Below are 22,068 nucleotides of genomic sequence, written 5' to 3'. Positions count from 1 at the left end.
ACCTCCCAAAGTACTGGGATTATAGGTGTGGGCCACTGTGCCGGGCCATACCTTTTTTATATTTTTAGTAGAGATGGGGTTTTGTCATGTTGGCCAGGCTGGTCTTGAACTCCGGCCCTCAAGTGATCCACCTGCCTTGGCCTCCCAAAGTGCTGGGATTACAGATGTGAGCCACTGCATCCAGCTGAATGTTGGCTGTTTTAATGACCAGTTATGCCAAACTTAATGTTCTATAAATAGAAATTGGAAGGTAGGAATTGAGGACATAAGTTTCCAATAGTAAGATCTCACTAAGAGGGCAGACTGAAAGCTTCAGTCCCATACTTGTCCTCTAGCAGAGTGAGGTTGTTGCAACCTCTTAGGAAGAGTTAGGCAGAGGAGCTGTTTTTGTTTCTTCAAGGATGGAATAAAATCATCCCCACTCCAATTATCCTTCTCTCTAGATCTCTGTTTTCTGCTGAGATTAAAACTAGGACTTTCATTTTTCTTATGAAAAATTTGAGGTCATCAGTTATATCACCTTATTTTTCTGACTTCTCCCCTTTTACCTAGGAATGACGGTTATTCACCTCCTCTGGGCAGGACAGGCCAGGCTGTAGGCGTCCGACAGGCTGTAAGCTTCCCTGTTAGTCCCAACATGATATTTTAAAATTCTGCCTGTAGTAAGTAGTCTCTGTAGTCTCAGCTCAGTGGACCCCAAGGCTTGCTTGCTTTTTGCTTTCAGTTTACTTGAAAACAAGATCAAACCTATCATCAAAAGTTTTTCCTCCTCCTTTAGTCCCCCGTCCCCAATCCATTTTATAGACACTGAAACGGCCTTCTGCAGGCTCCACGCATCATCTGTGTCATCAACACTACTACCCAATGCTTTTCATGAAGTAGTTTTCTTTTCCTTCTAGCTTACCTCTTAACTTCCATTACTCAAAGCAGCTATCTTTCCCTGTTTGTCAAATCCAGTCTCATTTACCTTCTTGTTTAAAGACACCTTCCACATTCATAGCTTTTAGGGATGGTTCAGGCTAAAATCATACCTGTTCCCTTCCCCCTTAGACTTTCAGAAATCACTAACTGCTTGAGCGTGACCTTCGAATTGGTCTCCATTCAAGGTCTTCCACGTTTACATTATTCTTGCCGCATCTCAGTTTTCCTTTTCCTGAATGTTCCATCCACATAATTATTATAAGGTTCTCGCCTTTGAAAGTCAACTTGAAATTCTCAGACCCAGTTGGAGGAATCTCAGCAAGAAGCCTATTTCTTCAAAGTCACCCTTCCCTGAGAACCAGCATCCTTCTCTGATACCAGAGCCCAAGCAGAGTCTCCCTAATTACTTTATTTCTGTGTTTGGTTTTGTGGTAGAACTGGGAACCATAGACAGAGAAAGCCTGAACCTCCCTAAAGAGGTCTCTTAGGGAGGCCTCCAGAACCAAATATGCTCTCGAGGAATTCGGCTGTGAGAGAGATGCTATCAGCAATTAGGGCTTTACATCTAAGCATAAACATTGCTGACAATTACTTGGATTTTTTTTTCTGTTCTGCACATAATGATAAGATTCTTATAAGGATGTTCTCTTCTTGTAGCTTTTTGCCTGATTATCATTAACAGATTATAATCATGTGTTTTTTTCATGTCCATCTTCCCTAATGGACTGTAGATGACCTGGGCCAGTTCACCCCTCCTTAGGCAACCTAGTGGTCCCCTGCTCCTGGGAGGTCACCATATTGATGCCGAACTTAGTGTGGACACCCGATCGGCATAGCGCACTACAGCCCAGAACTCCTGGACTCTAGCGATCCTCCAGCCTCAGCCTCCCGAGTAGCTGGGACTACAGGCACGTGCCACCGCGCCCGGCATTTTGTTCACTGACGTGCATTTTGTTCACTGCTGTGCCCATTTTCTCACAGTGCCTAGCCCAAATATTTCATGACTGTTTACTAAAGCTGTATTTCTGATTCTATGTAAGTGAACGGAGATGTGATGAGAGGATAAAGGGGAAATGCACCCCCTCAAAAAGCTTATTACTTCACAAGGTATCCCATGTTGAGATAAACGCAGAGTAAACCTCATGCCTAAATATGTCCTGTTTCCTCAAAGAGGCCTGCCTAGTACCAGGGTGCCTTGTGAAAGGTTCAGATAAGCAATTTAATGCAAATCATAAAATGCAAACCTACTTCTTTCTGGGATGGTAATGTTGTAGCACCCTAAAAGAGAGAGCGTTTGAATTATTTTGGAGAATATTCTGCTTCAAGGACCTAGAGTCATCATTCACACAAAAAAGTCAAGATTTAAATATAAAACAGGGGCTCAAGAGTGAGCCATGTTGAAATTGTATATCAGTTTTCTCTTGCCCTGCTTTGAAAATCTTTCACTGTTTAAATCTGTTGATTACTAAATCGTAACTATAATGCCGGGACAGGAGATGGGACCCCTAGTTTTTATTTAGCACTTGACTGAACTGTAACATGACTTCAAGGTTCTTTTATATTAAAAAAAAGTCAGCTATTGTTCATCTCCAGTGAAATGAATAAAACTTAGATGACAGGGACTTCAAGGTAGACAAAAAGATGTAGGACAGAGCCAAGGAATTTAAACAATTTTCAGAGTTCAGGGAAAATGATAAAATCTCTTAATCTAGAGATATTTAAGAAGAAGGCAGGGATCTTTTCTCTAAAATTGGGGGAGCAAAGGGTACTTCTTCGTGAACAACGGTATCCATCTAGTCTTTTTTGTACTACAATAAGAATAGCAAGACCATGCTTCAGGAAAGCTGTCCAGTGTAAACAGGCCCCGCCTTGGAGTTCATTGAGGACAGGTCTCTTTCTACAGAGGAGACCCAAGTGAAACTCTCTTGCTCTGGTGTTATAGAAACTCAGTGGTGAAGGCTGATCTGTGACTCTTCCCCAGATTCCTCGAATTCATGGGTGTTAAGGCCTAAGATTTAACATGCACTTAACCTTGTTAACAAAGGTGCCTTCGTATTGAGGAGACATTAAAACTTAGCCACATAAATATATCTTGTCTCCTCCAGTGTTAAAAAAACAAAAAACAAAACTACTATAAGCTGGGTGGAATCATGGTAAACAAAGCATTTTCCATTGCTTCAAGCACAGCAAATAGAATCTCTACCGATAGTGCTTCTCCTTAGTTTCACCAGGGACATTAGATTCATAGTGGTTCATTTCAAAACCATGCTTCCTCTTTCAGAGACTGTTTTGTCACCTGCAGGCTGAAGCATTCTCCTTAGCTGAAGATGCAAGCTTGCCCTACAGAATGTTTGGTAATAAGGGTGGGAAGGGAGGGAAACATTTGCACGTGGCATTCCCTGAAATAGGGTTGTAATAGCTACTCGAGAGGAGAAAACCTAGGTTTTTCTTGAGATTCCCAGGGCAGAGACAGCAGTGATGAGGTGTCACATTATAAACAGCCAGGCTTTCCCACTTGGCCCTAGCTTTGGAAGCATTTTTTTTCTTCTGAGTTGGAATAAGGATATTCAGGGCCAGAGTCAGGGAAATGCAGCTACAAAGGACAAGGAAGGGGGTAGGGATGAGAGGAGGCTGAACAGCTGTGGGCAGTGTCTCTGAAGATGAAGAGGCCTCCCAACCTGTTCAGGGCCTGGAGCTGAGGACAGGAAACGAAACAGTCAGTTTCAATGAAGAGCCCCTGGAGGAGAGAGATCCCAGACTGGCTGATAGATCCACTCTTGCCCTGCCTTCCTGTGGGATTCAGGAGGGTGAGCTGAGGATCCTGTCTGCGTGAGCACTGCTCCTGGTACCCTGCACACCTCCACCTTTGCCATTCTCACGTAGAATCATGGAGGTGTGCCAGCTGAGGATCTGAGGGTTTCAGTCACTTCCCCAAGGGCACACAGCGAGTAGGTGGACTCCAGAATCTTCCACAGATTGTACTATTCCTTCTGTGAATAGTGTTTATCTTTGTTCCTCCCTTTCCCGTGAGTTTTGGATAGAGACTATCACCCATATTGAGGAGGATTTGGGTATTTGATTTACCGACACATGCATGTTGTGACCCCACAGAACCTTCTGGTGGGTGCCTGGAGTTACAAAGAGAGCAGCTGCCATTTTCTTTGCCCCGAGGAGCTGGCTCGGTGACCTCCTTCAGTCATGGAAAGTCCCTTCCCCAGATAGTCCAGCATTCCACTGGCTTCTCCTGCTGCTAAAATAAAACTGGGCGAATCCCTCAGTAAACCGTGGAGCATAAAGAGGTGGGGCTGCTTCTCCAGCATTTGTCAGGGGTGTGAAGAGGTCATTTTTTATGTGCACAGCTTTGCTCCTCTGGCTGCTACACCTCTGTCCTGCTCCAGCTGAACTGCTCTTATTACTTCTGTGCTTACTTTGCCAAGAGCCTCTTCATAGTGACTGCTTTTCTCCGGTTATGCTCCTGTTGAACCCGGCTTTCTGAGTCACTCTTCCTTTCCCTTTTAAAGAGTGAAGTCCATGAACCCAGGCAAGAGTTAGCATAGATACTGCACTACAGAAATGGCTCGTTAAGCTCTTTAAGCTCTCTGTGCTCCCCTCCGCCCCAGCCCTTGTGTAAATCCTACAGATGCAGCTGAATGACTTTATGTCCTCCAACCGTGAGACTGGCGCTGTGGAAAGAATTAGCAACATGTACATTTAGAACTGATATTTGTAAAAACAAGCTTGGTCTGGATTTTCAGTACTGTTGCAGGAACAAAACTGACCACAGTGTGTGCGTTTGTAGCACAAGACAGACGTGATCAGAAAACAGTGAAGGCTTCAGCAGCACAGTCCACCCTTTCCTCCAGGGCCCTTTCCCCATTTCCGCTCACATCTTCCCAAACAAGCTACCAAACAGGTTATGCATCTGAAAATTTATTCACTTCAGCCACAGGGCGACTTGAATGGACTTTGTTGTTCACATTTCCTCCCTTGGTCTTCTGTGGATTAGAAACCATAGTGCGTTAAGATAAAGAAATTAGGTCAAACTAGCCATAGTGAAACAGGTTCAAATTTTTATTTTTTTTTATTTTTTAAGAGATGGGGTCTCACTCTGTCATCCAGGCTGGAGTGCAGGGGCACAATCATAGTTCACTGCGGCGTCAATCTCCTGGGCTCAAGTGATCCTCCTGCCTCAGCCTCCCAAAGTGTTGGGATTACAGGCGTGAGCCACTGTGCCCTGCCAAAAAGTTTTTCACATGTTGGATTAACACAACCATTTAATTGGTGGCCTTCATATGGTCAATGGAAGCCAACACTGCTTAAAGAATAAGGAATAACAGAAGGCTAAGTACACATTTGGGGACTTTAAAAAAAATCATAAAATATTTCATTGAAAGCATCTTTGTGTTTTAAAATCAGGAAAAGCTTGCTGTTCAAACTTCTAAAATGGGTTTTTGAACACAAAGCAAATAGTTTAGAGAAAGAATAATAATTTTAAAAAATGCCTGATCCATTTCTCTAACGAATGATCAGGAAAGCAGAGGCAAGAGGTGACTTTAATTTCACAAGCAAATACACACGCATGTGCACATTTATACGTCTATTTTCTGATTATGTCATACTCCAGGCAACAAGGGGGCCTGGTCAATGTAGAACTTCTCAGACACAGAGCTGCCAGACAGTGTGAGAGTGGAACCCAGATGCTGAGCTTGCCAACACCTTACTGGGGAGAGAATGTCAGGTGCAACCGAGAGACAACATTAGATTAGCTGTGCACTTTGCAAGAAGAGGGGAAGAGGACAATACGTTCATCCTGAGAGCTGCTTCTGAGAACCTCAGGGAAGAAGTCTAGAACCCTGATCTACATAAAGTGACAGATGACGGACTCGCTGTGGAGGACTCCTGAAGTAGTGTCCCTGATTAGAATGCTGATTTCTTCCCCAAAGGTGATGTGGGCACAGAACTGAGCTGTGTGAATGGGAGGCCAAATAAGCTCTGCTGAATTTGCTCTGGCAGCCCAAGTCCTTAAGGTGAGGCCTGTCTGGCTGCTGCTGCTATTACCAGTCTTTTAGTATGGTTAGTCATTTCTCTTGTTCCTGCTGCTGTTAAAAGAGCTTTTCCTGTTTTTCCTTCTGCCTTGAAGCTGGCCAGACATCTGTGGAGTGACAGGGCCTTTCCAAGAAGGCAGAGTCTGAGTGATGAGGTCCACACAGGTCAGTGAGATGAAGACACGAAGGAATATGTAAGCACCCAGGACTCGGTCCCAGTGACAGTTACTTGTTAAGAGGAATGTGTGACAAACCCCACTCCTGAGCCCTTCTGATGGCATCAGAAACCTGGGGGAAATATACAGAGTTTCTTCTGGGAGGTGACTAGCTGGTGCCATTAAAACATCTATCCCAGTAGGGCAGGGCCTGGGGTCACCTCCCCGCCATATTCTAAAGAATCACATCCTCTTGCTGGAGCAGCAGGTGTTGCAGAGGTGTGATGGGGGCCAACACAGTTTCTGGGCAGGAAGTCCAAGCTGCTGGCCTTTCTGGGCAGGGTGACAACTGGAGGGAAGTGTGCAGCAGCATTCTGCCATTGCTGGCAAGTCTCCATGAGGGCGGGAGGGACCCCAAGATGGTGAGTTGACTTGGATGCAGTGCCTATCCCTGTTGCACTCCCAAAGCTGCGGATGGAAGGAGCAAGTGTTTCTCAGCTCCTCAGGTTTGCGTCCATCCTCAAAACATGGCTCCCCTTCTGCCTCCTTTCTTGCAGGTTTAAATCTCCCGCAGCCCCTCTCCTTCCTGTGTGAATGCAGAGTTGGCTCTACAGAGGGTGAATGGAGCATCTGGCAGTGGTTACTTTGCTGTGGTCACTGTAATTCTCGTGAAACAGCACCAAGATTGATTGCTCCCTCCCCTCTCTTAATGTTGGAGGTTCAGAAGACAGGGATCTGGTCTCTCCGAACCACATCAAGGTCATCATCCAAAGTTAACAAAACCTGAAGTGAGAGGGACAGAGAAATGAAAGGAATGGACAGTCACTGTCACACTAAGTCCTGTTTTCTCTCTGAGATGCACACAGACTGGAAACTGTTAGTTCCCTCTCATTCTCATGCCTTCTGCAGCTCTCTGCAATCCTTTGCTCTTAATAGGCACTTATTATAATTATACAATTCATTTGTCAATTAAATATTCATGAAGGTTTATGATGTGCTATTCCAGATGCTATGGAGATATAGTTTGTAATGAAAGAGACAAAAATCCCTATTCTCCATGTAGCTTACATTCTAAAGAGGGCTTTAGACGTGAAACAAATACATGAGTAAAATATAGCATGTTAGATAGTAATAAGTGCTAAGGATAGAAGTTAAATAAGGGAGGAAATACAGGAAGTATCAGGTGTGGGGAGGTAAAAAATTTTGATAGGGTGGCCTGGGAAGTCATTACTTAGGGGACATTTACATCAAGAGTCAAAGGAATAAAGTCCTGTTGGATAGAGTATTGCTATATAAGAAATGTACCCTCCTCCTCCATTTCTAGTTCCTTTGACTACTACTGCCCCACGTGGAATCTTTAGTTCCACTTTTGCTGTCTCTGTCTCTCTCATGAAGGTGACGATCAAAAGTAAAAGACGTAAGGACTGTTTATACAGATTGGCCAAGCTTTCCAAACTGGCCACTAGGGGATAGCCCTGCTCCACTCTTGAAGTCATGGCCTGCCTGAGCCCGCTTAGCGTGGAGCCCGGGCGTCTAGTAGGTCTGGAGCCCAGGAGTCTAGTAGGGTTGTTAATTGTCAATTGAACCTGCCTACAGGCACCATGGACTTTTAATTGGGAAAAGTCAAAGTTAGGATTAAAGGATGGAACTATAATCCAGGGTTGATATAAATACTCATGGCTTCTGAGAAAGGGTTGGGGCAAAAAAATAGAGAAACTACAGGAGAGATTTGGGACAGACTGGTCAGAAGGCAACAGACACGTGGCTGCTACCCCAAGCCACTTAAGGAATATGTAAAATATCTGTGAAATATTCAGGGAGACTGGAGGAGGAGGAGGAGGAGGAATGTGAGTATGGCATAAGAAGGAATAACCCAATGTTATCGGAATTGCTAAAAGTGGTTCCTGGGGGAATTCTGGGCATGTGGGTCTAATAACCAATTCAGAACAAACGTGCTGTGCAACTTAGGGAAAGTAATTTTGTCCCTCTGTGTCTAAAGATATTGAAGAGTAAAAGAAAAACTAAAGATCTAACCAAAGGATATAAAATTTATGAAAGAAATAAGATGGTCTGTACATTGAATTACAAGGAGGAAATGGAAAGTAAAATTAGAGAGGAATATTTAAAAAAGTAAGGAAGAGCAGAAGAAAAAGAGAGTACAAGATGTAAAGAGAGAAGAAAGTCACAAAAAGATAGATATGAACTCACCAAGAATGAGAAAAACAGAGCAGTAGCAGAGAGGAAGTGCCAGATGTCATGGTCATCGAAGAAATCCAGCAGAATGCACTCACGGTTCTTCTCCCGGGATTCGGCCGGAGTTCCCTGGAGGAAGATGAGGCAGGACATGGGCAAGATTCCCACAGTTCAACTGTTCAAAGAGTTGAACGTCCAGAAAGCTACAAAAACGCTACTAGATGTCTGGTTCGAAAAGTTAGCTTCCAAGAAAACATCCATCCACACAAAAACCTGTACACAAAGACCTCAAAAGCACAGGCAACCAAAGCAAAAATAGAGAAGCGAGATTACATCAAGCTACGAAGCTTCTGCACAGCAAAGGAAATGACGAACAAAGTGAAGAGACAACCCACAGAATGGGAGAAAATATTTGCAAACTATCCATCTGACAAGAAATTAATAACCAGAATATATAAGGAGCTGAAAGAACTGTAAGGGAAAAAAATCCAATTTAAAAATGGGCAAAAGATCTGAATAGACATTTCTCAAAAGAAGACATACAAATGGCAAGCAGGCATATGAAAAGGTGCTCAACATCACTGATCATCAGAGAATGCAAATCAAAACTACAATGAGATATCATCTTACCCCTGTTAAAAAGGCTCGTATCAAAAAGACAGGCAATAACAGATGCTGGCGAGGATGTGGAGGAAAGGGAACTCTTACACACTGTTGGTGGGAATGTAAATTAGTACAGCCACTGTGGAGAACAGTTTGGAAGTTCCTCAAAAAACTAAAAATAGAGCTATGGCCGGGCGCGGTGGCTCACACCTGTAATCCCAGGACCATGGGAGGCAGAGGCAGGTGGATCGCCTAAGGTCAGGAGTTTGAGACCAGCCTGGCCAACATGGTGAAACCCCGTCTCTATTAAAAATACAAAAAAATTAGCTGGGCACGGTGGTGGGTGCCTGTAGTCCCAGCTACTCAGGAGGGTGAGGCAGGAGAATCACTTGAACCTGGGAGGTGGAGGTTGCAGTGAGCCGAGATTGCGCCATTGCACTCCAGCCTCGGAGACAGAGGGAGACCCCGTCCCCACCGCCCCCCCCAAAAAAGAAAAAAATAGAGCTACCATATGATCCAGCAATTCTACTACTTGATATATATCCAAAAGAAAAGAAATCAGTATGTCAAAGAGTTATCTGCACTCCCATGTTTATTACAGCACTGTTCACAATAGGCAAAATATGGAATCAATCTAAGTGCCCATCAACAGAGGTATGGACAAAGACAATATGATACACATATCTACATAGACAATGTACATACACCTACAAACACAATAAAATACTATTCAGCCATAAAAAAGAATAAAATCCTGCCATTTGCAGCAACACGTATGGAACTCGAGGCCATTATGTTAAGCGAAATAAGTGAAGCACAGAATGACAAATATTGCATGTTCTCACTCATATGAGGCAGCTAGAAAAGTGGATCCCGTGAAGATAGAGAATAGTTTGGTGGTTACCAGAGTCCAGGAAGGGTGGGGGGAGAGGGAGATGAGGGGAAAAACCAAAGAATATACATGTATTTATGACCACTGAACTGCACATTTTAAAATGGTAACGATGGTAAATTTTATATGTATATTTTAACTCAAGGAAAAAACTTGTACACAAATATTCACAGCAGCATCACTCATAATGACACAAAAATAGAAACAATCCAACTGTCCATCAACTGATGAGCAGGTAGATAAAATGTGATATATCAGTACAACGGAATATTTTTCAGCAATGAATAGACATGAAGTACTATGTATGTTACAGCATGCTTGAACCCAGGACACATTAAGTGAAAGAAGCCAGACACAAAGGCCATGTATTGTGTGATTCCATTTACATGAAATGTCCAGAATAAGCAAATATACAGAGACAAAAGGTAGATTTAGTAGTTGCTTAGGGGTAAGGGGTTAGCGAGAAATGAGGAGTGAATGCTGATGCATATGAGGTTTCTTTCTGGAGTGACAGAAATATTCTAAAATCTATTGTGGTAACTGTTCTGATGGAATGCTAAGACTTCTTCCTGTTCTGTGCCTCAGATATACCACTAATTTCCTAGGCTTCGGCTCTGTTATCTATGGACTGGATGTAATGACACTCAGCTTGGGTATTTGTTGATGGATGGAGATTATGAGAAAGATGAGAAGATGCAGTACTCAAGGCTTTTGACCGCGTTAAGCATCCACTGGGACCAGCGTCGTAATACAACATGCAATGAAGACCAAGTTTGCAATGTCTGTAGTACTTACAGATTTATAAAGTGCCACCCTGAGAATGATAACGCATGCAGTTATTGTGCATTTATGTGCGGCTATTAAAAACCATCCCTGGTAGAGAAAACTTTCATTTTAGACACTGTGAAAACACATTAAGAGAGGGAGGTAGAAAGGCCAAAATGGCAAGTTGGAGAGAGAAGTTGTTTTTGGATAAGAAAACTGGCCTCTTACCTCCCAGCTGCTGAGATTCTGGAAGAAAAAATACAGGGCGGCAGCCCACATCACAGCGGTGGCCACGATGCAGAAGAGCGGGACTGGGAGGACCTTTTCAGAGCTGCGGAGCTGTCGGAGGAGAAGCAGACGCGGCCTCACGCGACCCCGCCTTCGCCTGCCCGAGGGCCCGAGGCAGCCGCTCCCGGCACCCGCTCTTACCTTCATGATGATGTAAAAGGCCAGGTACAGCAAAAGATTACAGATGAAGATGCCTAGCATGTAGGAAGCAAAGTCCCTGGGGCGGTATATCAATCCAAAGAGGGCGCTGCAGGCGTGGGAGAAATGTGGGCAGCCGTGAAGGTGGATTTGTAACACTATTGGCTTTTCCAATCCCCCAGTCCCTTGAGAGGGAAGGGGCAGGTTCTTTTTTTTTTTTTTTTAACTTTTATTTTTAGTTCATTTTATTTTTTTTTTAAACTCTTACCTCTGATGGAACAGTAGATTTTTAAAGAAATACTTTAACATATAAGTATCTTTTTTTTTTTTTTTTTTTTTTTTTAAGAGTTGGGGTCTCATTCCCTCACTCAGGCTAGAGTGCAATGGCACCATCACGGCTCACTGCAACCTCCACATCCTGGACTCAAGCGATCCTTCCACTTCAACCTCTCTGGTATCCGGGACTACAGATGCATGTCACCACTTCCAGCTAACTTTTAAAATTTTTTTGTAGAGGCAGGGTCTTGCTATGTTGCCCAGCCTGATGTTGGATTCATGGCCTCAAGCCATCCTTTTGCTTCAGCCTCCCAAAGCCCTGGGATTACAGCCGTGAGCCATGGTGCCTTGCCTATATAAGTAACTTTTAATTTAATACACTTTCTTCCAAGCATTCATTTCTAACAACCATGTAAAGTTCCCATAACTGAATGCAATGTAAACGATCATCTTTCCCCTTTTGTTGAAGTGTTTTCCCACATTCTTCGGTTTTTCACTATTATAAGAAACACTGCAATGAATAAATAAATACTTTCAGACATTGAGCTTATGTTTTTCATTTAAGATTAGTTCCTTAGAATAGAAGTAAAATCATCTCCATGATTGGCTTGACACACATTACCAAATTTTTGCTAGCTGTCCATGGTTTTAAAATTAATGCTAAAGTTAATTTTGGTTGGAGTCAGCTTTAATTTTGTTCCAAATTTCTATTCAGTTATAATATGTCCTTTATTACATAATTCTTTCTTATCTCTTTGTTTTGAAATAGTTTTTTTTTTTTTTTGAGATGGAGTCTCACTGTGTTGCCCAGGCTGGAGTGCAGTGGCACCATCTCGGCTCACTGCAACCTCCACCCCTCCAAGTTTAAGCAATTCTCTGCCACAGCCTCCAGAGTAGCTGGGATTACAGGCACATGCCACCACGCCCAGCTAATTTTTTGTATTTTTAGTAGAGACGGGGTTTCACCATCTTGGCCAGGCTGGTCTTGAACACCTGACCTCGTGATCCACCTGCCTCGGCCTCCCAAAGTGCTGGGATTACAGGCGTGAGCCACCGTGCCCGGCCTGAAATAGTTTTTAATGAATACACATCCACATATATATTTTTTCAAATCTCAATATCTCTATCTAGTTGGGTTTCTGTCCTCCATTCAGATTCACTGATTCATATTTCTAATTTCTAATTTTAGATCGGTGCCTCACTATTTTATTATTATTTTATAATATGCTAGATTATCTGATTAGGCTAGCCTGCACTGTTCCATTTGGTAGCCACATGTGGCTATTAAAATTAAATAAAATTGAAAATCTACTTCCTCAGTCACACTAGCCACATTTCAAGTCTGCAATATCTATGTGCTAATAGTTACTGTATTGGACTGTACGTGTGAAACATTTACATCACTCCAGAGAGTTCTAATGGACAATGCTGGGCTAGTCACCTCTGCTCCTCCTTGCTTCTGTTAATCTCTTTTTCAAAGATCTTTGAAATTTTTGCCTAACTAGCAAATAAATTTTAGAATAAAACCTTATTAACTTAATTACTATTCTAACTCTAAATGTATACATTATCTTGAGAAAGGATACCTTTGCAGTAGTTAATCTTTCCATCCAGGACCTGACGTCTCTCTTCATTTAGCTAAATTTTCCTTATGGCTTCTAATAAGATAATTACATTTTCTATAGAAAGATTGTGTACATCTCTCAAAATTTATTCCTAAGTATTTAAAGTGTAAAGTACTATTAATGGACTCTCTTTGTTCATTTTGAATTCTAACTGACTTTGTTCTTTTTTTTTTTTTTTCCTTTTTTTTTGAGAGAGGGTCTCACCATGTTGCCCAGACTGGTCTCAAACTCCTGGGCTCAAGCAATCCTGCTGCCTCGGCCTCCCAAAGTGTTGTGATTCTAAGTGTGAGCCACTGCACCTGGCCTCCAGTGACTTTGTTCTGTATAATGTAGAAAATTTTCTTCTCCCAGATTTTGAAATCTTTAGTATACCAGGCAACTCTTGTACATCCTTCCTTCAGATTCTCTAGTTATTAGCGTTTTGTTACATTTGCTTTGTCATTTTCTCTCTGTCTCTCTCTATATATGCATATGTATGTACATACATCTCTATGCCTATATATAACTCAGGACCATACGAAAGTAATTCTTTTAAAAATATCATTCATGGGAAATCATTCCATGTCTTTATGAAGCAACTGGGAAGGAGGTAGCCCACTATCAGATAATCACGGTGTAAGTCTGTCATTGCACCTCCATCCCTAGAGGCCCTTTTGTTCCACAGAGCTGTCTGTGAAGAGAGGCCATTTGCCTTGTCTTGTGATCAGATCGTGGATGTGGTTTTGCTTATGTGAGAGACGGAGACAAGCCAAGTGATTCTGAGCCCCTGGAATCATAGTCAAAGGTTGGTCATTATCAAGAGGTTGGTCCCTTTTCTCCTCCCATTGCCCTCTCTTTCAGGACCACCAGGACTGTGGAGTCTGCTAGAAGGGTGGTCAAGAAGAGACCACTGCCCAAGAATCCTCTCATCTTGACCTGCCCCCAAGTAAAGGAGGAATCGTTAAATGGTATACATCTTATCCTGAGGCAATCCCTGGGGTGACAACATGGGAAGCTTCTTCCAGAAGCACATGCCCCCCAGATAGGACTCAGATTCTCATGACTTGATTCTGGCCTCCTCTGAAGGCATGCCTCTTCATTCCTTACTGTTCACTGGGATTACAGAATCATTTTTTTTTTTTTAATCACAGGCCACTGACCCTGAGGAGCTCATCATCTAGGAGCTACAAATAAAAGCAGTTAAACTTACTTATGGTTTGAGTGATCAATAAAATATTTCACTCATTCAACTGTATAAGAGGATAGATTGCATAAAATAATGGTGGCTAGCAAAAATACACATCTGTTGTACTGTTCTATTTTGAGCCATTTGAGGAACACAGGCTATGGGGAAAGAGGAAGAAGAATGATGTAGGTAGAAAGAAAGAGACTGGAGGGAAAGAAATAAAAGAGGGACTTGCACACACACACACACACACACACATTTAGTAAAAGAAAAATTTCTACAGAAAAGAAGGCCTACTGGGTAGTCTTTATGAAAATTCTGTGAAAGAGTTTAAAGCTATGTTGGATGTTTGCAATCAGTGGTATAATTATCTATCTATCTATCTATCTATCTATCTATCTATCTATCTATCATCTATCTATCTATCTATCTATCTATCTATCTATCTATCTATCTATCTATCTATCCATTCATCTATCCATCCATCTGTCCATCCCATCTTTCTATCCAATGTATCCACATAGACTTAACAAGTTTTGATGTTTGTCTTGTTGAGCAAATGAACTCAATGCATCAGTGTTTTAAGAGAGGCTACAATTGCTACACGAGAATGTCCTACTACCTTTTTTTGAGTCTCTAGAACAAGCAGTCCTACCTTCTCCTTAATTTCAGATTTCTTTGTAAAAATGACAGTCAAGGAAAGCTAAACCACAGTGTTACTGACATTAATAAAGGCAAAAACATGTTTTCATAAGACTACTTACAAGGACCAGTTAACCAGATTCCCCACAACCAGCAACACCATTCTATCCTGGAAAAGAGGAAAGAAAACATCAAATGAGAGGCTGCACAGCCTACTTTTCTTTTAACCTACTGTGTAGAAGTATCAACTATGGGAAAACAATTGCATTGGTGAAAAAAATTTTCTGTGGTTCTAAGAGTGCCTTGCCTATGATCTGACACTAATCGTATACAAAGACTAAATGGCAAGGCTTTTAACTGCAAATAGACCTGACTTCATCCCTGAGAAAGAAAATGTGGTGAGCAAAGCAGGACTCTATTTCTCCCCAGTGTTTAGTGGAGCTGGGCCCATGGGCCCATTTCTCAGTGCAGAGGCTGGTGGTATGTGCTGATTACAGAATTGAGAGAATTCTATCACCGGTACTATGTAATTGAGCACTGTTTTTCTGGAGTGTACTACTTGGTAGCCACTATTGCAACTCTCAGGCCCCAGCTGTAGGGAGTTAATTTTGTACCCATTACTCTGGTTTCAAGGTGGTCCTGAAACTCGCAGGTTCCTGTGTCTACAATATAGACTCTTGTAGGGGAGAAAATAGGGAGAAAAGGTCAATTTTAAAGGACAATAGGCTGGGTGTGGTGGCTCACGCCTATAATCCCAGCAATTTGGGAGGCTAAGGCGGGCAGATCACCTGAGGTCAGGAGTTTGAAACCAGCCTGGCTGACATGGTGAAAGCCTGTCTCTACTAAAAATACAAAAATTAGCCAGGTGTGGTGGCACACAACTGTAGTCCTAGCTTCTTGAGAGGCTGAGGCCCGAGAAGATTTTGAACCTGGGAGGCAGAGGTTGCAGTGAGCCGAGATTGTGCCACTGCACTCCAGCCTGGGTGATAGAGCAAGACTCTGTCCCAAAATAAATAAACAAACAAATAAATGACAATTACTCTGACAGAGATTTATTCACAATCTGTCCCTGTTCTTTGCATACTACTTAAAACTTCTAGGAGAGATTTGATCATACTTTAATTTGCATAACCACTTATCTACTATTTAAAAGTAGTAATTCTTTGTCTTTTAGGTGATCCATCCAATTTGGAGGAAATAACTTCATTAAAAAAATTAATTCACCTATTAGAATGGCTAAAATCCTCAAACAGTGACAACACCAAATGCTGGCGAGGATGTGGAGCAACAGTAACACTCATTGCTGGTGGGAATGCAAAACAGCACAGCCACTTGGAAGACAGTTTCGCGTTTCTTACAAAACTAAACTTATGATTGCCATGTAATCCAGAAATAGCTCCCTTTGATATTTAACAAAAGGAGTTGAAAACTTATGTCCACACAAAAACTTACACATGAGTGTTATAGCAGCTTATTCATAATTACCCACACTTGGAAGCAATCAAAATGCCCTTTAGTGGGTGAATAAATAAACGCGGCACATCCCACATCTGGGCAATGGAATATTATTCAGTGCTAAATACAAAATGAGCTATCAAGCCATGAAAAGACATGAAGGAAACTTAAATGCTTATTACTAAGTGGAAGAAGGCAGTATGAAATGGCTATATACTGTATGATTCCAATTACATTTTGGAAAAAGAAAAACTGTGCCAATAGAAAAAAGATTAGTGGTTGTGAGGACTTAAGAGGGAGGGAGGGATGAATAGGCCGAGCCCAGAGGATTTTTAGGGCAGTGGAACTGTCTTGTATGATACTATAATGGTAGGTACATGTCAACATGCTTGTTAAAACCCATGAGTGTACATCAAGAATGAGCATTAATGTAATGTAAACTTTACATGGGTAGTAATGATGTGTCAGTGTAGGCTCATCAACTGTAACCAATGTACCACTGTGGTTTGGAAATGTCAATAGTGGGGGAGGCTGTGCATGTGGGGAGTTGGGGGCAGAGGGTATATGGGAAATTTCTGTACTTCTGCTCAATTTTTCTGTGGATGTAAAGCTGCTCTAAAAAAATATAAAGTCTATTAAAAAAGGAAGCCTCTATCAATTAATGTAAAAAACGAAAACATTACTTGCCTCTCCTGTTTCACAGGTAAGCAGGAGAACTTGCCTCTCAAAATACTCACAAGTCCTGATGGACTTTTTCATTCTCACCTGAATAAACCCTCCAGCCTCAATTCCCTTGTTTTTAGTGCTTATAGCTCCTGCCCAAGCTCTAGAGTGCTCACGGATTTCCATATTCCTTTAGCAAAAATATTCTGATGATAAAGGATTAGCAGGTACTTGCTAAATCCCTGTGTGACAGGCAATACTAGCATCACTAGTTCTGACTGCAGCACTTTGTAAAGCCTGGGGCAGTGGGCTCAGAGGAGGAAGGTAGCCTTCCCAAGATCACTGACCAGAGAGCCAAGAGAGAGCTGGGACCAGGGCCCTGAGCTCTGGGCTCACTATAGAAATATATAATACACTGAAGTATGTTTTAACCATCAAGCAATAAGCACAAGTTATAAAAAATTCTTGCTCATTGTGAAAATCAAGCAATACAGAAATGCATAATGTGGAAGTGTAAGTTCGTAATGGGCATGACTGGAGTGACCACGGGTCCCAGTTTTCTCGAGATAGTCCTAGTTTACACCTGCTGTCCTGGTGGAATTATTAGCAGTGTGCCCTTTCACTTCCACAAGGGTACTTCTTTGGATGATTATTTATAAGGGTACACTGTCTTGATCCTCCCCATAGCTATGATCACTGTTCATTTATTTTTATTTTATTTTTTAAAAATTTCATTATTGGGCAGGGCACGGTGGCTCACGTCTGTAATCCCAGCACTTTGGGAGGCCAAGGTGGGCGGATCACCTGAGGTTGGGAGTTCAAGACCAGCCTGACCAACATGGAGAAACCCCGTCTCTACTAAAAATACAAAATTAGCCAGGTGTGGTGGCACATGCCTGTAATCCCAGCTACTCAGGAGGCTGAGGCAGGAGAATCGCTTGAACCCGGGAGGTGGCGGTTGCGGTGAGCCAAGATCGCACCACTGCACTCCAGCCTGGGCCAAGAGCAAAACTCCGTCTCAAAAAAAAAATAATTCTTTATTATTTTTTATTTCCGAATTTTATTTTAAGCTCAGGGTTACATGGGCAGGATGTGCAGGTTTGTTCCATGGGTAAACGTGTGCCATGGTGGTTTTGCTACACAGATCATCCCATCACCCAGCTATGAAGCCCAGCATTCATTAGCTATTCTTCCTGATCTTCTCCCTCCTCCCATGCTGCCCCCTCACCCCACCCTCTAACAGGCCCCAGTGTGTGTTATTCCCCACCATGTGTCCGTAATCATCACTGTTTAACAGTTGGGTAGATGTATTTTCTCCTTTTTTATATACTGGCAAATATTTTGTTTATAAAAATGGGACCATGTTAGCTTGACTTGTATGAAAAAGAATAAGCACCATGCTCCTTCTCCCACTAATGGGCCTTTAGCCACCCAGGGCCATCTGGCCTTCTTGATTTTAGGAGCCGTGAGTGACTGCCCCAAGCCTGTTCCTCCTGCTATTCCCCTGCTTTCTGGGACAGGGCCAAAGAACACAGGGACATGCACATACCATATATAGAGGTCGGCTACACTGCTGGATACAGTCTGTGTAGAACACCATGGCAGCCCGCCGGAAAATTCCCAAATCTGCTGATAATACAAATGCATGGTGAGAAGGCTTAGTCAACAAAAATACAAATACTCTGAAGTGGCCCAAGGTTTTGGAGCCAGAATGATGTCATCCTCACTTCATTAAAATGCATTAGAATGCTTTGCACCTAATAGGTGCGCAATAAGTATTTGCTTTGAAAAATGGTATCGTCATAGAGGGATGCCATATCCGTGCATTACACAGCAGAAAGGCAAGGAAGATGGACATGAACAACAAGCACTCACAAATAACATGGGTGGCTGGTGGACCCTTATTCTGTCTCCTGCAGCTAAGCTTCTTTTTGTTTACAGTTTACTCTAGTGGTGTTTTCTTTATAGTAGAGATGTTATGGGTCCCCTCAATCTACTTTAAAACACATGCTCTCTCTAGAGGATGGGAAATCTTAGCTTGTAAAGATTCAGATCTGTTATTTCTCAATGCAGTTACAAGTTAGTAACAATTGAACTAAAGGACCCTAGGCTCTACTGAGCATGTTCAGAAAATCTATCTGAACTGAAACAATCATCAAGTGAAGGTAAGTTAAGATGGGGAGAAAAAGACAGGAAAGTTTTTTTAAGCACAGTTGAAAAGGATGATATGAAATGCAGCAAGTGTGTGTGTTATAATGTTACATGAACAGTCAGGGTCAAAGACGGGCTGTGTTTCTGTGAGCTGTCCACACCAGATATCGAATGCCAGTCTGGGTCTGCCCAAAGCAAACATTTTCCAGAATGTGGATCTCAGCTCTGTTATGAATCCTTCTCCTCCTCAAGGTTACCCCCGTGGTCAGTTTAACCAGGAGGGAGAAACCTGTCTCTGTGGCATCCCAGAAAAGGCATGGAGCAGGCTAGGGTGGAGTGCAGCCTCCCCTCTGAGCCTCTCTCTGGCTCCCCACTCCCACGGAGTCTGCCCGGCCTGAAAGAGGCTGTTCAGGGAGCAGGGCTGCCAGGACAGCCAGGTGGATCACTTTGATACAAAAACAATCTAGACCCCTGGAAAGGGTGGCTGAACATTACCTGTGTCAGACACATCTGAATCAGTAGGAAGCAGAGAAGAAAGGAGAAAAAAAAGAGAGACGTGTAAGAAAGTAGCCAAACATGTAAACTACTGGTCATTTTATTTTTTCTCAAGATGGATGACTTTAATTTTGCTTTCTGATTATAAAAGTAATGTTTACTTGTCAAAAAGAACATAGGATCTTTCTGCTTGTCTCAAACATTCAGAAGTCTTCAAATCCTCAAAGAGTGAATTGAGACTTTTCTCTCTCTCTGTCTACTTTTGTGCACTGCTTGCAATTTATAATCCAGCCTCTCTCATGAGAAATCCCTGAGGTCCTTTTCCAGAGCTCTGGGACTGGGGGACACAGTAGTGATTTGGGGAAGCAGCTCTGCGGTTTATGAGAGCTAATGATGAAATGTTTTTCCTCATTGCTGCTGCCTTTCCTGTGTCCACATTTATTTGCTTGTGTAGCCCGAGGGGCCACAGAGAAAGGACATGTGATTAGAAAGCAAAGGCAACTTATGACATGGGTAGAAAGGCTGGAGTCAGCTGAACACTGTCCATGAATCCAACTTCCTGGCTTTGGACTAAATTTAGACACAATCATTGTCAACGACGAAATAGAAAGTTTTCTTTTGACTCTGGTACATCTGTAACCACCTGGGGAAGACTCCATGGGTACGGAAATGGAAAATATTCAGTTAAACTACAGGCTGGCTAGCTCCCATTTGCCCTACTAGGCCCACTTGCCATGAATCTCTCTCCTGGGGACCCACCACACTGGGGAGGCGGGCCTGTGTGGATGATATCAGTGGATTCCCTGACTTTCCTTGGACAATGGGGAATTCCGGCAGGAGACTGCAGGGACAAAGGAAGGAGAGTGAGCTCAGAGGACTTATTTTGCCGGCGTCCTCCCTGTGAGGTTACCGCAGGCTGGTCAGAACGTCCATGAAAGGTCACTGTTCCTTTCAGAGTGACTTTTCCCTGTAACTCTCTCCTTCTAGATTTTGGGAACCATGTCTTCCCTGTCCTTTTGGGCTTATAGATGTAAAAGCTTCACTGCTGCTATCCCCAAGTTTCCATGGTATCCCTTTCATTCCCCTCTACCCCATCCACATCTTGTGAATAGCACTTCTGTTAATAAATCCTTCTCTATCTTTGTGTGTGACATCTTTTTCCTGTTGGGACCCTAACAAATTATTCCATGGTCATAATATGATATGCTAAATTTCACTTCTTTTAAAAGATAAGATAATTTGGCATTGCAAAATTGCATAAGGCAAAGGTGGTATAAATATATTAAAGCTCCTCTATGTATTAGTGGTCACTACCATTGCATACATCTGCACTCAAGTTTATTTTTCCAACTCTGGAAGAAACCAGAACAACAATGCTCCCAATTATTTTCCTTTTGAAAGTTTAGTTTGTATGACTTCACTTACCTTCTGTCTGGTGGAGGATCATGACCAGCGTGCCCTGCCAAATGTTCTACACTACTGGCTCAAGTAACTGGGGGATTTGGAGGTATGCTGGCTATGTTCATGCCAAAGGTAAATCTACTGAGCATGGCAAAAGAATTAACCTTTGAAAATGAGCAATTGCTCTATTCGGTCTTCTAGTCTTAAAGCCATTTGTTTATGTAGAATTGCTCTTAGACCTGGACAAGAGGGTCCCATATTTTAGAAGCCTTATTCCCTCATGAGTGAGGAGTCTGCAGGGCCAAAGGACTCCTCCTTTCCTTCTAGAAATTCTGAATTCCAGGGCGCCAGAAGTGTCTACCTGCCCAGAAGGCTCCAAGCCTGCTCTAAGGCCTGCATAGCCCCCTTCCCTTGTGTATCCTCCTGAGGGCAGATGGTACCACTAGGGCAAACCTCTAGGGGCAGGGAATGGCCAAGTGGTGGCTATTTGTGGGGGAAGTGGATGAACATCGGATGTAGGGCAAAGGTGCCACCTACACACTTGTGAGACTCCTTAAGACACAACCAGAGGTAGAAAAAAGTGTTGAGAAACCAAGAATTTTAAATTTGAACCTAGGCCTTCTAATTTAGTTGCAATGGAGGTATATTTTTCCCTCCCTCCCTTCTTCCCTCCTTTCATGTATTTAATAGCTTTTTAGTCTGCTTTATGACTTTGATGTTCTTACACATAAGCTATGCAGGCTTTTATTTGGACTTTTGCTCTGGGCTTTGTTAATATCAGAAGTTTGCCTATGTTTATATATAATAATTTGCCTTGAAATAGACAAAAGGATATTTAAGTCTGACTTCCTGGAACTTAAAATGATTTTTTAAAATTTAAATGCTCTAAAACCACTTGAATCTGTTTCCATATATGATGACTGACCAACAGCAGATCACAAGCTGATTTCTGTAGAACATTCAATGCTCTCTGATAAGTTGGAGGGAGCTCAGCAGGTGTCCTGCCTCTAAGATTGGCAAGTTGGCCTCAAAAGTTCCAGCCCTAGAATCTCAAAATATATAATTCATTCTTGACAACCATTTAGCATGGTTAGAGAAATGCTCCCTTTGAATGCTGCAAACTGAAAAATGTTCCTCTAGGTGGAACTAGTGGTATGATGATCATACCATTCTCTAATACAAGTCAAAGTTTGGC

The 22,068-nt window shown here is 42.5% G+C and overlaps 2 protein-coding genes and 1 pseudogene across 7 annotated transcripts in view; 1 reads left to right on the top strand and 2 right to left on the bottom strand.

Moving 5' to 3' along the window:
* The window catches only part of USF3 (upstream transcription factor family member 3), a 79,516-nt gene extending 62,708 nt beyond the window's left edge, over window positions 1-16,808 (top strand). The window contains exon 8 of the transcript XR_004670662.3: window positions 15,883-16,808. The gene's annotated coding sequence lies outside the window, so the exon portion shown is untranslated. The remainder of the gene's footprint in view (window positions 1-15,882) is intronic.
* Window positions 4,970-6,751, bottom strand: LOC117979730 (uncharacterized; annotated as a pseudogene).
* The window catches only part of SIDT1 (SID1 transmembrane family member 1), a 96,624-nt gene continuing 79,525 nt past the window's right edge, over window positions 4,970-22,068 (bottom strand). For 3 of the 6 annotated variants that reach the window (XM_003825109.7, XM_034957109.3, XM_034957110.3), the window contains 7 exons: window positions 19,473-19,487; window positions 18,376-18,452; window positions 14,831-14,877; window positions 11,004-11,109; window positions 10,803-10,913; window positions 8,330-8,443; window positions 4,970-6,904 (listed from right to left, as the gene is read on the bottom strand). In XM_003825109.7, the coding sequence (XP_003825157.3) occupies window positions 6,842-6,904; window positions 8,330-8,443; window positions 10,803-10,913; window positions 11,004-11,109; window positions 14,831-14,877; window positions 18,376-18,452; window positions 19,473-19,487 (533 nt within the window). In that variant the 3' untranslated portion in view covers window positions 4,970-6,841. Of the gene's footprint in view, window positions 6,905-8,329; window positions 8,444-10,802; window positions 11,110-14,830; window positions 14,878-18,375; window positions 18,453-19,472; window positions 19,488-22,068 lie in introns of all 6 variants that reach the window. The other 3 variants (XM_055110284.2, XM_034957106.3, XM_034957108.3) reach the window with 3 other exon arrangements.

This window comes from Pan paniscus, chromosome 2 (genome assembly GCF_029289425.2).
Source record: "Pan paniscus chromosome 2, NHGRI_mPanPan1-v2.0_pri, whole genome shotgun sequence".
In the NCBI taxonomy this organism is placed as follows: domain Eukaryota; kingdom Metazoa; phylum Chordata; class Mammalia; order Primates; family Hominidae; genus Pan; species Pan paniscus.
Note: the sequence above shows the minus strand (reverse complement) of the source record. Positions and strands in the feature narration are given on the sequence as shown.